This window comes from Ursus americanus, chromosome 14 (genome assembly GCF_024610735.1).
Source record: "Ursus americanus isolate L20-20 chromosome 14, mUrsAme1.1.p, whole genome shotgun sequence".
Taxonomy (NCBI): domain Eukaryota; kingdom Metazoa; phylum Chordata; class Mammalia; order Carnivora; family Ursidae; genus Ursus; species Ursus americanus.
This window is the reverse complement of record NC_142140.1, coordinates 12,475,218-12,492,175: the sequence shown is the minus strand read 5'-3', so window position 1 is coordinate 12,492,175 and position 16,958 is coordinate 12,475,218. Positions and strand designations below refer to the sequence as shown.

Here is a 16,958-nt window from a genome sequence, read left to right as displayed (position 1 = left end):
TACCCAAACGCTCTCCACACATTCTTTCTCCATCCTTCCCTCCTTGTAGAGTGGGTGTTCCCAGGCCTCAGGCAGACAGCAGAGCCATAAAAGGCCTGATTCCTTGGGCAATGAACTGCCCCTGACTCTAGCTCCCAGGATGGCAGCTGCCCTTCTGAAAACAAACTTACATCCCCACCAAACAAGCCGGTTTGATGACTTGTAGGCTTGCCTCTCGCTAGACTTCCTCAATGCCTTTCCTCCACATATGTTTTCTCTACGCTTTGTGGGACTATAAACTACCTTCTGTCTCCTTCTTGGGTGTCCCGGATTGTTAGTTCTATTTAGTTATTCGGATAAAATCTTTCCCCCGTCCTTTATACTGTAAACGCACCTCAGCACAGTCAAGTTCTATGGCTACCACCCACCTAAAAATGCAGGTGTATGTGCTTGAGGACCTTGTTATTCTTCTATCATCGGCATGATCTGGGAGCTTGTTAGAAATGCAGAATCTTAAGCCCAACCTCAGACCTACTAAGAGAGAATCAGAACTTCAACAAGATGCCCCGGTGATTTGTATACAGAGTAAAATGTGAGAATCACTGCCCTAAGAGAGACAGATGAGGGAGAGGGAGTGGGACATTGCCGGAAGAAGACACCAGCACGATCACGTGCACTGTCCGTTCTCTGAAGGTAAGTATCACTTGCTGGGTGCCAAAGCATCTCCTTTTTGCCATGCTCTCCTCCCAGCCCCTGTGTGTGTGTATGATTTTAGCAGGTCCTTAATAGACTACAGTGCACCTTCGTCATCTCCTATTTTGTCAGATCCCCACACTGGCTTCATCTTGCAGGTTGTCAGTTCCTGCCAATTCATTGGTTCCGTAAGCTCCCTAACCATCTTTGCATCTCAGCTAAGAGTTATCGGGGGATTTCTGTTTATAGGTCACACGTATAGGGTTACAAGAGAATGTCCCTGTCACCCTAACAACTAAAACAAGTCAGGTAAGCACAAAACAAGCACTGATTCTTTTTAAGAAAGAGAGAGAGAGAGCACAAGCAGCGAGGGAGGAGCAGAGGAAGAGGGACAGAGAGAATCTTAAGCAGGCTCTATGCACAGCATGGAGCCTGAAACAGGGCTCGATCTCCCAACCCTGAGATTATGGTCTGAGCTGAAATCAAGAGTCGGATGCTTAACTGACTGAGCCACCCAGGTGCCCCAACGATTGTTGATTTTTAAAACCCATCAGAGAACTGATGGCACAAAGAAACCTAAATGCACTAAACTGAAAGTGACTAGCTTTATCTGGGAGAGAGGAGACCCATGGCCATTGTCACCTCTAGTAGAATGGCAGAGGAAAGAAGGGTTTGTGATCAGTAGGGGTAAGGAGAACTCAGCTGAAATGTTAACAGACCTGTAAAGACTGTCTGTGGGCTGAGGGGCCATAGCCTCAGAGCAAGTCTATATCTACCTACCTCATCCTCCCCCTGAGTCCTCACAGAGGGCTGGAAATAGTTTGCCAAAGTTGGAGGCAGGGAACAAGGGCCAAGGCACACTCCTTGAGTCATTTTTGGCTCTCACAAAGTCCAGGGATTTGCAAAGGACTTAGAGGGACAAAAGGGCTGGAGGAAATCTCCAGAGGGGCAGGAGTAAGGGGCAAATGGTAAAGAGAAATTAGAAAGTTATCAGCTAGGCAATGGAGCAGGGAGAGACTTCCCCCAGTTCTCACACCTGTTAGCCTGGTTTTGAAGTATAGGTCGATCTCAAGAACCTCGTCAGCACTCAGATCTCAGGCTCTACTGAAGGGGAAGTCGTAATCTCACCCTCAAAATGTTTGAAGACAGCAGGGAAATGATTCCAGCTAAAGCTATTACAAAGCCCTGGCCCAGATCAACTAGAGATCAGACTGACTCAACCTCTCATGGAAGAAGGGGCTTGCTCTTTTTGGAGGTAAATATTTACTTTGTATTCTACTTTACTTTGCTTCAAAATATTAAGCACGCAATTTAAAAAAAAATCTAAAATCTACAGAAAAGCGAGAAAATGTGTCTTGCCGTTAATAGAGGGAAAAAAAGCAATAGAAGGAGATCCAAAAAGAGCCTAGAAGTTGAAAATATTAAGCAGGCATACTAAAATACAAAATACTTACGATATAAAAATCTTAAAAGATTGCACAAAAAAGAAGGCAACGTATGAAGAGATGGGGAATTTTGACAAAGCAGTGGAAACTAGAAAAAAGAACCATATGGAAATTCTAGAAATGAAAAACATAATATCAGAGATAAAGTCATTATATGAGCTTAGTAGCAGCCTCGAGAGCAGAGGAAACTAAGCATCTCTGACTGGGTTGGGGATAATTTCAAACAACCCAATGTGTAAATGGTGTCCCAAAAATAAGAGAAGAGATAACATGACGGAAGAAATCACTGAAGTTTTGTTGGCTAAGACTTACCAAAACTGATGAAAAATATCAACTTACAGAACCAAGAAACTCAGCACACCCCAAGCAAAATAAATACAGAGAAAACCACACCTAAATAAATCATAGCAACATTGCCGAAAGCAATGGGAAGTGGTAAATCTGAAAGGTGATAAAAGGTAGACGCAGAAGGGATTGACGATACAAGTAAAGTTCACTTTTCACTAGAATCAGCAGAGGCCAGAAGACAATAGAACACCTTAAAGTGCTAAGCGAAACATCATCAAATTAGAATTTCATAAACCGTGAAAATGTTAAAAAATGAAGGTGGAATAAATTCATAAATTCATTCTCAGGCAGACAAAAGTTGGGAGAAATCATCTGCAGCAGACCAACACTACAAGAAAAGCTAACGTAAACATTTAAGAACAGAGAGGATATCAGAAGGAAACTCAGATCTGCAGAAAGTGAAGAGCACCAAAAAGGGTAAATAGATGGGTAAATGTTAGAGAACTTATTTATTTTTTTAAAGGTTTATTTATTTTATTTATTTGAGAGAGCACGCAAGACAGATCACAGAGGGAGAGGGAGAAGCTGACTTCCCTGCTGAGCAAGGAGCCTGATGCAGGGCTCGATCCCAGAACCCCGAGACAATGACACTTAACCGACTGAGCCACCCAGGCACCCCTTTAAAGGCCTTTTTAAAGTAATATATCTACATCTATATCTTTTTATCTGTGTGCATGATATTTACAAATATTATTGAGTGTTTAAAGCAAAATATATATATGTAAATACATATTTTGAGGTTTATAATTTATGCAGAAGTTGGAGTGCCTGGGTGGCACCGTCAGTTAAGCATCCGGCTCTTGGTTCAGCTCAGGGTCATGATCTCAGGATCGTGAGATCGAGCCCCTTGCCGGTCTCCACATTCAGTGGGGAGCCTGCTTAAAACTCTCTCCAGGGCACCTGGGTGGCTCAGTTGATTAAGCATCTGCCTTGGGCTCAGATCATGATCCCAGGGTCCTGGGATCAAGTCCCAGATCAGACTCCTCTTCCTCTCCCTCTGCCCCGGCCCCTACCCCTGCTCTGCTATTTTGCTCACTCTCTCTCAAATACATAAAATCTTAAAAAAAAAAAAAAAAAACAGTTTCTCTCACCCCCTCTCCTTCTGCCCCTCCCCTCCATGCGCTCTTTCTCTAAAATAAATAAATAAATCTTTATAATTTATGCAGAAGTAAAATATAAATAACAGGCACCAAGGTTAAGAGGAGGAATAAATGGAATTACATCGCTGTAAGGTTCTTACATATCTGTAAAATTGTATAATAGCATTTTCCAGCATGTTATTTGAAGGTAGACTGTGATAACTTAAAGATGTAGAGTATAATCTTCAGGGCAGAGATTATCAAAGTACGGTTCCCAGACATGTATTATCAATGGCATCTGAGAACTTATCAGACATGCAAATTTTTGAGCTCTGTCACAGACCTACTGAGGAACTTTAGTGGTATAGCCCAGAAATCTATGTTTTAATAAGACTTCCAGCTGTGTCCTAACACATGTAAAGTATAAAAACCACTGCTCAAGAACAGCCACTAGAATATAACACAAACAAGTATACTTAAAAAAAAGGAGATAAAATGGAATGATTAAAAAAATGCAATATACCCAAAAGAAGGTAGGAAAGTAGAAACAGAAACAAAGAATAAATGGGATACATAGAAAAATAAATACCAAGATGGGAGATTTAAAACCAACTATATTAATGATTACCTCAAATATAAATATATTAAACTCTATGATAAAAAGGCAGATTGTCAGACTGATATAAAAGCAAGATCCAACAACAGGTGGTTTAATAATGTACAATTCAATTATAAAGGCATAGGTTGAAAGCATAAGGGTAGAAAAAAATATATCATGCAAACACTAAGTATAAAAAAGCCAGTGTAAGCGTGCCTGGCTGGCTCAGTTGGTAGACTGCTGATCTCAGGATCATGAGTTCAAGCCCCACGTTGGGCATGAAACTTACTTAAAAAACAATAACAACAAAAAGCCAGTGTGGTTGTATTATTAATATCAGACAAAAATAGAAGAATAATACTGGACTTTAGAAGAATAATGCTATAAGGAAAGAGGATAATGATAAGAGAATAAAATCGTCAAGAAGACATGTCAATCCTAAATGTATTTGCAACTAAGAATAGAGTTCTAAAATGCATAAAGAAAAAGGACAGAAATGGACAACTCTTCACTCATACTTGGAGAGATTTTAATACTCCTGTCTCAGTACTTTTAGGACACAGAAAGGGAAAAAAATCAGTAGAGAGATACATTTGAACAGCACTGTAACCAACTTGATAAAATACCAACTTAATAAAATATTGCATCCAACTACAGAATATACATGCTTTCAAACCCACAGGGAACATTCATCAAGATATGGGGCGCCTGGGTGGCACAGCGGTTAAGCGTCTGCCTTTGGCTCAGGGCGTGATCCCGGCGTTATGGGATCGAGCCCCACATCAGGCTCCTCTGCTATGAGCCTGCTTCTTCCTCTCCCATTCCCCCTGCCTGTGTTCCTTCTCTCGCTGGCTATCTCTATCTCTGTCAAATAAATAAATAAAATCTTTAAAAAAAGATAGACTATATATCTGCTGGATAATGAAAGAGATCTTCACATCAAAGAATTAAAATCTAATACAGTATATTTTCTGACCCAATAGTAGAGTTAGAAACCAACATAAAAAGATACCTGGCATTGCACACCTATTTGGACAAGCTAAAATTAAAAATAGGGACAACAGCAGGGATGCCTGGGTGGCTCAGTCAGTTAAGTGTCTGCCTTCGGCTCAGGTCATGATCCCAGGGTCCTGGGATCGAGTCCCTCATCTGCCTCCTTGCTCAGCAGGGAGCCTGCTTCTCCCTCTGCCTGCCACTCCCCCTGTTTGTGCTCTCTCTCTCTCCCTCTGAAAAATAATAAAACTCTTCAAAAAAAAAAATAGTGACGATAGCAAATGTGGGTAGGGATAAAGAGAAACTAGATCTTTCATACATTGCAATTGTGAAGGTAAAATGGGATAGCCTCTCCAGCAAACAGTTGGTCAGTTTCTTTACAACCATACATTATTATGGTTTTTGTCTCAGAGAAGAAAACATGTCCACGCAAAACATGTAGAAAAATGTTCATAGTAGTTTTATAATCACAGAAAACTGGAAGAACTCCCCTGCCCTTCAGTGGGTGAATGGACAAACAAATTGTGGCACAGCGACATCATGGAACACCACTCACCGAAACTTACTGTTGATACACGTGACCACTTGGATGGATCTCAAGAGATTAGGCTGAGTGGAAAAAATTTTTCAATCTCAAAAGGTTACTATATGATTCCATTTATACAACATTCTTAAAATGATAATATTACAGAGATGGAGAACAGATTAGAGGTTGCCAGACATTAGGGACAGAAGAGGGGAAAGGAATTGGTATGATTATACAGGGGTTGCATGAGGGGACTTTGTACTGATAGGACAGTTTTGCATCTTGATGGTGAAGTAGTTATAGTAATCTACACGTGATAAAACTGCACAGAACTATACATTCACAGACATACACGAGTGCATATAAAATGGGTGAAAATCTCAAAACTGTCTGTGGATTGTACCCATGTTCATTTCCTTGTGTTAATACTGTATTATAGTCCTGGCAAATGGTACCATTGGGGGAAACTGAGTGAAGGGTACGTGGAACTTCTCTGTATTATTTTTGTAACTTTCTATGGTTCTATAATTATTTCAAAAGAAAAAGAGAAAAGTTTTCTGGAAAATTTGCAAATATTTGGGAATTAAACAATACCCTTCTAAATAACCCACAAATCAAAGAAAACTGACAGTAACTCTTAGGACATATTTTGACCTGAATGATAAGTAAAATACTAATACCCAATATTGTGGGGTTCTGTGAAAGCAGTGTTTAGAGGAAAAATCTTAGCTTTAAATACTTATAAGAAGAAAGGTTTAAAAATCAATGATATTTACCTTATATCACAAGAAACTAGTAAAATCAGAAGAAATTAAATCCAAAACAGCTAGAAGAAAGGGAATAAGAAAAATAAGACAGAGGGGCGCCTGGGTGGCGCAGCGGTTGAGCGTCTGCCTCCGGCTCGGGGCGTGATCCCGGCGTTCTGGGATCAGGCTCCTCCGCTGTGAGCCTGCTTCTTCCTCTTCCACTCCCCCTGCTTGTGTTCCCTCTCTCGCTGGCTATCTCTCCCTGTCTAATAAATAAATAAATCTTTAAAAAAAAAAAAAGAAAGAAAGAAAAATAAGAGAGAAAATTGATCAACTTTAAAATGAACAATCGAGAAAATCAAAACAAATTCAAAATTTGGATATTTGCAAAAATTAATACAATTAATACAACTCTTAGCAAGATGATCAAGAAAAAGGAAAACACAAATTAACAAAAATTTTTTAAAAGAATAGAAAGTGTTTATCACTTTAGATTATATAGCCATTAAAGGGGTAAAATTTTTTACCAACATATTAACAAATTTCAGATAAACAGACAAGTTCCTTAAAAAACAAAAACTACCAAAACTGAGAAGAAAATAAAAATTTTATCCTTTTTAATTTTTTTTAAAGACTTTATTTATTTATTTGAGAGAGATGGCAAAGCAGGGGGGAGGGGCAGAGGGAGAGGGAGAAGCGGACTCCCTGCTGATCTGGAGCAGGGCTCCATCCCAAGATCCAGGGATCGTGACCTGTGCTGAAGGCAGACATTTAACTGAGCCACACAGGCGCCCCTGTTTTGTAAAATTTTTGTCTGAAATACATTGAGCTGGCTTCTTCCTAAATGGCTTAAGTTTTTAAGTGAGCAATGGTTACTCAGGAGTAAGAGAGAGAGGCTAGTGGTGGCTTATTGCTATAGCCCCGTCAGGACTCGGCTGCCCTATGCTTAATGTACTTAAAATGTATGTGTTTGTGTGTGTTTATTGGGTCATGATATATAAAAATGTGGTATGTGAAATGTGACAAAAAATTTCCTGAGGATCCATAAATAGGCAGAAAATGATGTTATCTGAGCAAGAAAGGATGGGTACACGCAGGCAGCTGTGAGCTCTAACTTCCTACATGGGAAGGGACCAGGTAACAATATAGACTCTCCCCAACACACAGCATCGGACCTTCAAAATGCTGACTCTCAATAGGAAAAGAAAAGGAAAATTCTGTCCTTCCCTGTACAAAATTATGTTCTCTCTACACTTAAAAGGACAAAACAGAGGGAAGGGATGCAAAATGTCAGAATTACCCAGTGCAGCTGCTCAGTGCTATAATGCACAACTCTAGAGGGTGCTCTCACACTGACTGTGATGTGAATGGCTCCCCCTGGAGTTGAACAGTGCCTAACTCATACAACCCTACCAGGCAGCCAAGAGTATAATGATTAAGACTACAAGCTTCAGAGCCAAACAAACCTAGGGTCTAGTTCCGGATCTAACCTCCGGCTATATAACCTGTTGCAGGTTATTTAACCTCCTTGAGCCTCAATTTCCTTAAGAGGACACATATATTCCTAGGATCTAGTTCAGTGCCTGGCACATAGTGGTTCTCAAAAAATATGTATCAAATGAATGCAAAAATGAGCTAATACCTGCCTTATAAGGTAGTGGGAAGGAGTAAATGAATTAACATAGACAAAATTTTTACAGACGGTCTAAAAAATAAAACAGCATGAAACAAGTATCTGCACAAGATGACAGAGTGAAATTTCAAGATTCTTCAGGGTGGAAAGATGCAGGCTGGGAAGGAATTATTTTGTTTAAATTAATGAAAAATAATCACAAGCTATTGAGAGAAGAAAAACAGACTAAATGGTATAAAATATATAAAATCTGGACATGATCAAACTTTGATAGGGTGGAGATCTTTCTTTTTCTATTTGGAGATGTTTCTTGAAGCTTAAGAATACATTTGGAACACAAAGTAGGAAATGCATACATTTTGTTATTTCCAATTGTACAACAGGTAAGGACAAAAAGTATTGATAACATCAAAGCATCCTAAGAAGGACATTGTGCCATGGGAGCTGAAATGTTTGGGTTCATGTCTGGCATGGGGGGAGAGAGGTGTATGACAGTTCAGGGACATGTGTTCCTTCTTCCCCCAGTACTTCTTTTCTGGTGGAACTGTGGTTTTGGTGCAGTCATGACAATCCTTCACCCTTATTAAAGTCGCATAATGAAGCAGGTTGCCCTAGATTGAAAGCACAAACCCAGGGCAGGCCGGTCCCCTCCTTCCCCTGTGGTTCTGCTGCCCACCTCCCCGCAGGAAGTTGCGGCGCAGTCATTCCCTCCCTAGAGATGGCTGATAACAGAAGCCAGCAAAAGTACTTTCTGGGAGGGAAGGATCCCTGAGCCCCCAAGAGAGGTCACGCCAGTTAGCAGTTAGAAAAGGAGGCATTTCTCACACTTGCTAATGAGTTCGACGCTTGTGAAACATAAACAGGAAGTGGGAGCTCTCCAAAGCGACCTGAAGGAAATCCACTCCCAGTTTGGTCAAAGTGTGAATCCCAGTTCTCTAGGTTGTCAAGGACACTGCCAATTAAGACTGACACCCCCAAACTGCGCCCGAGGCGAAGCTTCACCCAGTCCCAGCGGCGACCCTGTTTTTTTTTTTTTTTTTTCAATCCTTCCCACAGCCAGGCCACTCAGCAGCGGGGTGACTGACCCGAGGCGCGGTGGGAACGGTTTACAGTCATCTCTCAACTCCCCGAACTTGCAGGGCAGGGCAGCGCAGAGGTCAGTGAAATCCCCAGCCAGGCCTTATTTTAGTCATGAATTTCCACTGGCTCCCTCCTCTGACTGCATCAGCGCGGCTCACACCGCGGGCTTGGAGTTTCAGCTGTTTTCCCTGCTCCAGACCGAGTTAGAAGGTCACAGAGCCCGGACTTTGCCGGGGGAGGTAGGTGCCCCCTCCGCCGCCCCCCCCGCCCCGCGCTTTGCGGAGATCTGGGGCTGCTTGGGGGAGGCCTTTCTGCCCAAGCTCAGGGCAGTGGGTTAGCTTCTTCCTCCTTCTCTTCCCACGCATCTTGGTCCGTATTAAGTACATTTTGAAACAAAACAAAACAAACATCTTTTTTTCTGTCAGCCAGTGGCACCTATATAATTTTCCCAGGGCGGCCTTCCCTTCATTGCCCAATTTATCCTCTTTCCAGAGGTTCCTGTAACTTCAAGGGCAGAATCTGTTTGATTCCCCACCATATCTCTAGCAATGGTCACAACGCCCGGCACGCAGGAGGGGGCTCGACAAATGCGTGTCGACTGAATGAATGCTAAGATTTCAACGTGATGGACAGATAGTTTTTTCTAGTCTCTCTCTTCCCTCCCGCTCCGGGTGCAGACCGCCAACAGCGCCGCCCAAGTTCCTGGCAGGCAGGGAGATGGCCCACCCGGCGGGCACACCGCCTCCCCGGGGTCTGGGTCCCACCGGCGGCGGAGACGGACTCGCGGGCGGCGGCCCTGTGGCCCGAGCTCTGGCCACGTGAAGCGTCACGCCCCGTGCTGCTGCAGGGCAGGCGTCGCCGCCGCGGTTGTGTAACGTTGCAGCCGGAGGGGAGGCGACCCGGGAGCCTCTGCTCCGGAGGGGGCAGAGGAGGGAGGGAACGCAGGGCACCGGGCCGGTATCTTTCTATGCCGGACTAGCCGAAGTGGGGTGGAGCTAGGTACTGGGACACCCAGGGGGTGCGCAAGAGGGTGCCCCGGCCCGCAGGCTGTACCCAGGAGCCGAGGGCCCTGGGAGCAAGGGGCCCGTGGCGCACACGCTCGCCGGTCAGGTGCGCGCAGCGTGCTCGGCGGCGGCCTCGGCTGCCCCTGCGCTTGGCTGCCAGCCCGCTTCCCATGGGGTGACATCCGCCCCGCCCCTCTGCCCCTCCCCACGGCGGGCAATTCCTGGACGCCCGACTGAGGGGTGGGGGCGGGGAAGCCGGGACGGAAAGAAACACCAGCCTCTGGGTTGGTGGGGGGGGGGGGGGGGGGCCGGGCGACTCCCTCCGCTGCGCGCCGGTTCCTCGGAGCCGGCCGGGCGGGGGAGGAGGAAGAGGGTTGGGCTGGAGCGAGCGAGGGGATATTCCTCTCCCGGCTTGAGTCAGACGCGGGCGGATCCGTCCTCCCCCGTTCCCTCCCAGGAGACGGGAACTTACTTCATTTCCCTGGGGCAGGTTCGCCCACGTTACCAACCCCCCCCCCGGCCCCAGCGGCTCCCCGGCCCCTTCCAGCTTCCGCGCCCCCCACCCGGTTGGGCAGGACCCAGGCCGTGCTGCCACCCCCTCTTCGGGGAAAGGCAGCCGCAGCCGCAGACACCTGGGGGCCGGGGCTGGGGGTGGGGGGTGGGGGCTCCCTCGCAGCCGCGGGAGCGTTGTCCAACACGTGAGACTCATGTGATGAAGCCGGGGGAGGGCGGGCAGGTCGCTCCTTCCCTCCCTGGCAGCGGCCAGACGTGCCTGGAGTCACAGGGTAGAACACGTAGCTCCAACCCACCCACTCGCTCCCATTTAACCCAGCCCGCAGCCTCTCCATTACTCCTCAGCTCGCCCCCCCACCCCCCTCCGCCCTAGCCGGCCCCCCCCTCCGAGCTCCCTCCCGCCTCCCCGCCCGCCCCACTTCTCATTCACTTGGCTCGCACCGCGCAGACGGCGCAGGGAGCACACACCGCCAGTCTGTGCGCAGAGCCGGAGCCAGAGGCCACGGGGACACCATGCACGCCCCCAACTGAAGCAGTACCTCAAAGCCGCAGCGCCCGGCAGCCCAAGCGGATTTCAGGGAGCTCAGACTCAGAGGAACCCTTGCGGAGAGACGCCCCCCCACCCCGGAAGCCCCTTGCAGGACAGTCCTCACCCCGACGTTCCGCTACTGCAGACGGGAGTGCACAGTGGCCCCGGCTCGCCGCGCCATGGAGCGGATCCCCAGCGCGCAACCGCCCCCCGCCTGCCTGCCCAAAGCTCCAGGACTGGAGCCCGGAGACCTACCTGGGTAAGTTGGCACTCCCCGGCCCCTTCACGCCTCAGCTCCAGCCCTGCATTCTGCGCGGCTCTCAACTCAGAGCAGCTCTGGGCGCATCCGGGGGGCTCTTTACCCGCCAGGGCTCCTGCAGCCTATGCGCTCGCCAAGTCACGACCCTACCTTGCCCCTCTCCCTGCAGGATGGATTTTGCCCACATGTACCAAGTGTACAAATCCAGGCGGGGAATAAAGCGGAGCGAGGATAGCAAGGTAAGAACATCTCGCCCCTGGGGACCCCAGCCCTTGGCGCGCGCTGTTTCCAAGAAAAGTTTTCTCACTTTGAGCTTGGCCGGTCTATGCAAGGTGTGGGCTCGGGGCTTCTATGAAATGACTTGGACTAGAAGGGGCAGAAAGTGGTTCTGGGTGTGATTCCGCGGCCCCAACTCTCATAGCGCCGCGGGGTGGGGGAGGAGAGGGGCTTCTCACTCGCTTCCTCTGGCGCCCACCGCCTCCCCGTGCGCCTTGCAGGAGACCTACAAACTGCCGCACCGGCTCATCGAGAAAAAGAGACGTGACCGGATTAACGAGTGCATCGCCCAGCTGAAAGATCTCCTACCCGAACATCTCAAACTTACAGTAAGTGAGAAGCTGGCCCCTCTCCAAGCCAGCTCTTCTGCCGGGAGGGCGGGGCGGGGGGGTCATTCGCCGCCTGCAGGCCCCACAGGGAACTGCATACCAGATGGGCGGCTCGGAGCTCGCGGCTGGCTCTGTTTTGGGGTACCCTTCCCCAGCCCTGGGATTTTTCTGGCAGCCTCATGCAAATGAAGTGAAAACCGCTTGGACTTCTCCAAGTTGGCTCCAACACCAACTAGCCTTCGTTTTCAGGAGTTTAAGCCTTTCCTTTCTGGTGATTTTCAGGGTTCTTTAGTTTTGCTGACTTGGGTAAAACAAGCAACACGCAGATTTTATTTACCCCCTTCTCTCCGCCCTCCTCCCTTTTTAAAAATAAAGAGGACTTGTTTGGGTGCGTGATTTTTATGTCTTGTCCTTTCTTGGCAGTAGCCAACAGCTTACTGGCTTGGCAGCCTTTGGTTGGGGGAAGGAAAAAAAATAGTATTTGAGGAGGAAGTAAAAAGCCTGGATGAGCTGAAAGTTCTGAAAGGGTGTCAGGAAAGAAGCTAGGGGAAGCCTCTTGGCTGCCAGACACAGTAGAAGTCCCTCCTCAGGTTCACACCACTGCAGAGAAATGTTATCTCCGGATTCCCCTGAGTTAAGGTCAGCAGCGGCTGCTGGAGAAATTTATCTGTCAGAGCTTTCTCCTGATGTAGCTGCCTCTTCCCAAATGCCTCCAAAGATAAGTGACACTTGTTTTTTATTCTTTAATCAGAAGTGTGTGCATGTATGTATACAAACACACACTTTTTAAAAACACCGTCTCTAAACTTAAAACTAAATGTAGTCAGTCAGGAAAGTCTCTTTCATTTATTTTTTCCTTTAGAGATATTTCCCATTGCTAATAAATGTCCCCGAGGTGGGACTTCTCTGAGCTCACTGCTGACTAAGGCTCTTTTTATTCCAGACTTTGGGTCACCTGGAAAAAGCAGTGGTTCTGGAACTTACCTTGAAGCATGTGAAAGCACTAACAAACCTAATTGACCAGCAGCAGCAGAAAATCATTGCCCTGCAGAGCGGTTTACAAGCTGGTGAGTGCCCGAGTCTGGTTATCATCACCTAAGAGTTGTAGCACAAATAGCCTGTGGGTTCAACATCTGGTATAAGAAACATTCCTACAACAAATTGCTTATGCACATTCATTGGGGGAGATGTCATTTTATCTTTCCTAAAAGGTCAGGCTTTTCATTCTGAACGCTGCTGCGTGCCACCTGGCATGAATACGTATTAGTCAAGTGGTAAAATATTTCTGTGGCATTTTGGTTTAAGGGTTTCTGGATTCTGGGACATTTTCCCCCTCCTGTTTAAAATGCCAAGGCACCTATAATTTGTATCGTGGGTGTTTTACAGTTTATCTTCTTAGTCCTCTTTCATTGGAGAATAAATCATGGGTATGCCCCAGTGTTTTCCTGTTTCTCTACTTCCTTATCACTCCGTGTGTGGTATGATCCTGGCAGGATGACAGCAGGAGCTTTTCCTGCATTTCATGTGGTTCCCTGAATAGCCACTAGGTATCTCGGTGAGTTGCACAATCTAATGAAACCACTGAAGTTTCATCATTAGTTTCTACCGACTTCCAGAGAATCACAGTCACCTTGTAACCTTCTAGTTTCACCCCTTCCAAATAATACTGTACAGACCGGAGAGAAATTCTTCTACCCACTCCCTCGTTCTGTTCTTCTTGCCCTTCTTTCCAAGACTAGTATGATGAGAATCACAGAAACCTAGCAGGTGCTCCTGCCAGTTTCCTCATTGAAAATAGGAAGATGATCATACCTGATTTCTTGGGGCTTGTGGATAGAATACATGGAAAAGGCTAAGAAATAGCTTTGAAATTTAAAGATTCCAGCACAACTGCAACTTTTTAAATCAAAAATAAGCTTATTTGGGTGACATCGTTCTTTATTCTTTATTTCATTCTGTGACTTGTCACTGTCCAGTCTTGCTCTGGTGAGACTAATGTTCTATAAATCGACTCTAGTTACAAACATATGAGGCTGGTCACTGCTGTGTCGTGTATAACGAAAACTCAGGAAAAAGCTATCAATTCAGCAAGAGGGAAAATAGTCCATCTCTATTAATTAAGTTCCGTTTCTATGATTGGATATTATGCAACCATTACAACTCCTATTTTACCTCTGAGTGGTAGGATAATGGATTATTTTTGTTCTGTTATTTATACTTTTCAGTGTAATGCAGATTTTTTTCTGATCATATTACTTTTGGAGTTAGGAACACAAATCAGCGAGTGCTATTAACAAAAAGGAAAGCTCTCAGTCTTCGAGGTATAGGTATCCAGGTGAACCACGGCGCCTTCTGAAATGTCTTCCTTTGGATCTGTGTCGATCCAGGTGAGCTGTCGGGGAGAAATGTTGAAGCAGGTCAAGAGATGTTCTGCTCAGGTTTCCAGACGTGTGCCCGGGAGGTGCTCCAGTACCTGGCCAAGCATGAGAACACTCGGGACCTGAAGTCTTCGCAACTGGTCACCCACCTTCACCGGGTAGTCTCAGAGCTGCTGCAGGGGGGTACCTCCAGGAAACCGTCAGACCCAGCTCCCAAAGCCATGGACTTCAAGGAGAAACCCAGCTCCCTGGCCAAAGGCTCTGAAGGCCCTGGGAAAAACTGTGTGCCGGTCATCCAGCGGACTTTCGCTCACTCGAGTGGGGAGCAGAGTGGCAGTGACACGGACACAGACAGTGGCTACGGAGGAGAGTCCGAGAAGGGTGACTTGCGTGGTGAACAGCAGTACTTCAAAAGCGATCATGGACGCAGGTTCAGCATGGGAGAGAGGATCGGTGTTATTAAGCAAGAATCTGAAGAACCCCCAACAAAAAAGAGCAGAATGCAGCTCTCAGATGATGAAGGCCATTTCACTGGCAGTGACCTGATCAGCTCCCCGTTCCTGGGCCCACACCCACACCAGCCTCCCTTCTGTCTGCCCTTCTATCTGATCCCGCCGTCAGCAACTGCCTACTTGCCCATGCTGGAGAAGTGCTGGTATCCCACCTCCGTCCCCGTGTTGTACCCGGGCCTCAACGCCTCCGCAGCAGCCCTCACCAGCTTCATGAACCCAGACAAGATCTCAGCCCCCTTGCTCATGCCCCAGAGACTCCCTTCTCCCTTGCCAGCCCATCCGGCCATCGACTCTTCTGCCCTGCTCCAAGCTTTGAAGCAGATCCCCCCTTTAAATTTAGAAACCAAAGACTAGGGGACCCTGCTGCTCTGCTTTCCTTCCTCCCTATACCCCACCCCTCCAAAAAAAAAAGTGTGACTGCGGCAGGATTGTTCTAGTGTGTATGCCGAGATAATCTGAGGCATGGAGAGAAGATTTGGGGTGCGTGTGCGCATGTCCGCATGCATCGTGTGTTGGTATAGGACATGAAAGCTCCTTTTGGCCTAGGGAAGATATGAAGGATTGCCTGACATCAGGAGATTTAGGGGGGCTTGTAGCAGATCTCTGGGCTTTCCCCCACCCAGAGAGTAGCCCCCTCAGATACAGACAGTTCAGCTGGATTTTCAAAAGCTTCAAAGTCTTGGTCTGTGAGTCAATCTTCATTTTTGGGAGCCGGGTCTGTGGCTTTGAGAAAAAGGTACTTTCAAAAGAGGGCTTTCCAGAGCACTGTTCCCAGCCAGCTCTTATGACCCCACCCTTCTCCCTTTTATTGTTGCCGTGACTCACCAAACGGGGAGAGGGCAGCCACACTGAGCTTTCTGCTAAGCGGTGAGGTAGCAGACACTGGCATAGCACGGTAGTGGTTTGGGGAGATTTCTACAGGTCTGCTCCCCACCCCCTGCCTCCGATGAATAAAGAGAATGTAGTTCCCTACTCAGGCTTTCGTAGTGATTAGCTTAATAAAGAACTGAAAAGGGCCCCCCTGGTAAAGCTGAGCTGCCAGGGAATGAGGGAGGAGTCCCTGGGGCCTCTGGCACCTGTTCCCAAGTCTCACCTAGAAAACAATCTTGCTGTCCCGGGAACCAAAGCAGGGTCTGAGAGATGCAGGTGCCTAGGTTCCGGTCACCCCCCAAATGCTTAAAGGCAAGTAACAGGTCGCTACCTTCAACAAGCAGAGCTAGACTCGGTTTTCAGTTCTATCCTAAAACTCCTTTTAACCAAGCTTAGCTTAAAGGCCTAACCAGCTCTTGGCACAGCAAGATCCTTTCTGCAGGCTAATGCCCCTCGCCCGACGGCGTAGGGAGTGTCCTTATTGCTAAAAAGGATTCCGTCTCCTTCAAAGAAGTTTTATTTTTGGTCCAGAGTACTTGTTTTCTGACTTGTCCAGCTAGCCCTGCACCAGCTTTTCAAAATGCACTATGCTTGATCGCCGATCGTGTTTTAACTTTTTCTTTTCCTGTTTTTATTTTGGTATAAAGTCATTGCCTTTATTTGTAAAACTGTTATAAATATATATTATATAAATATATTAAAAAGGAAATGTTTCAGATGTTTATTTGTATAATTACTTGATCTACAAAGTGAGAAAAATGAATGTATTCCTGTTTTTGAAGAGAAGAATTTTTTTCTCTAGGGAGAGGTACAGTGTTTATATTTTGGAGCCTTCCTGAAGGTGTGAAATTGTAAATATTTTTATCTATGAGTCAATGTTAAGTAGTGTTTTAAAATACTTAATAAAATAATCCTTTTCCTGTGGAAGAGAAAGATGGTCTTCTGCATTTTTTTTTTAAATACCCCAGTCCTGTCATAGGGCTGTCTCCTGACCTCCGCTCTTGGCAGGAGGCAACAACTAGTTAATCTTGGTGTCATTTCATTCAGCTCTTTATGTACCTTGTATTCAGTCAGACAAAATAAACTTGGCCAATTTTGTAGGTAAATGTTTAATTTTTTTTTTCAACCAACGCTCGCTGAAGGTTCACGGTCACCCTGTGCCTCCTTC

General features: G+C 46.4%; 1 protein-coding gene and 1 pseudogene across 1 annotated transcript; one reads left to right on the top strand and one right to left on the bottom strand.

The window, feature by feature from the left end:
- Window positions 1–7,202: 7,202 nt before the first annotated feature.
- On the bottom strand, window positions 7,203–11,008 carry LOC148108914 (uncharacterized; annotated as a pseudogene).
- A 38-nt stretch (window positions 11,009–11,046) lies between these two features.
- Window positions 11,047–16,723, top strand: BHLHE40 (basic helix-loop-helix family member e40). Its single transcript, XM_045808125.2, has 5 exons — window positions 11,047–11,425; window positions 11,595–11,664; window positions 11,923–12,030; window positions 12,974–13,097; window positions 14,418–16,723. Exons 1-5 carry the CDS (start codon window positions 11,346–11,348, stop codon window positions 15,272–15,274), a joined length of 1,239 nt encoding a protein of 412 aa, XP_045664081.1. The 5' UTR covers window positions 11,047–11,345; the 3' UTR covers window positions 15,275–16,723.
- Window positions 16,724–16,958: the final 235 nt, after the last annotated feature.

Coding starts and splice junctions, on each gene's coding strand:
- BHLHE40 (XM_045808125.2), top strand. CDS start 11,346: ATGGAGCGGATCCCCAGCGCGCAACCGCCCCCCGCCTGCCTGCCCAAA. Junction 11,665..11,922: donor AGCGGAGCGAGGATAGCAAG/GTAAGAACATCT, acceptor TGCGCCTTGCAG/GAGACCTACAAACTGCCGCA. Junction 13,098..14,417: donor GCAGAGCGGTTTACAAGCTG/GTGAGTGCCCGA, acceptor GTGTCGATCCAG/GTGAGCTGTCGGGGAGAAAT.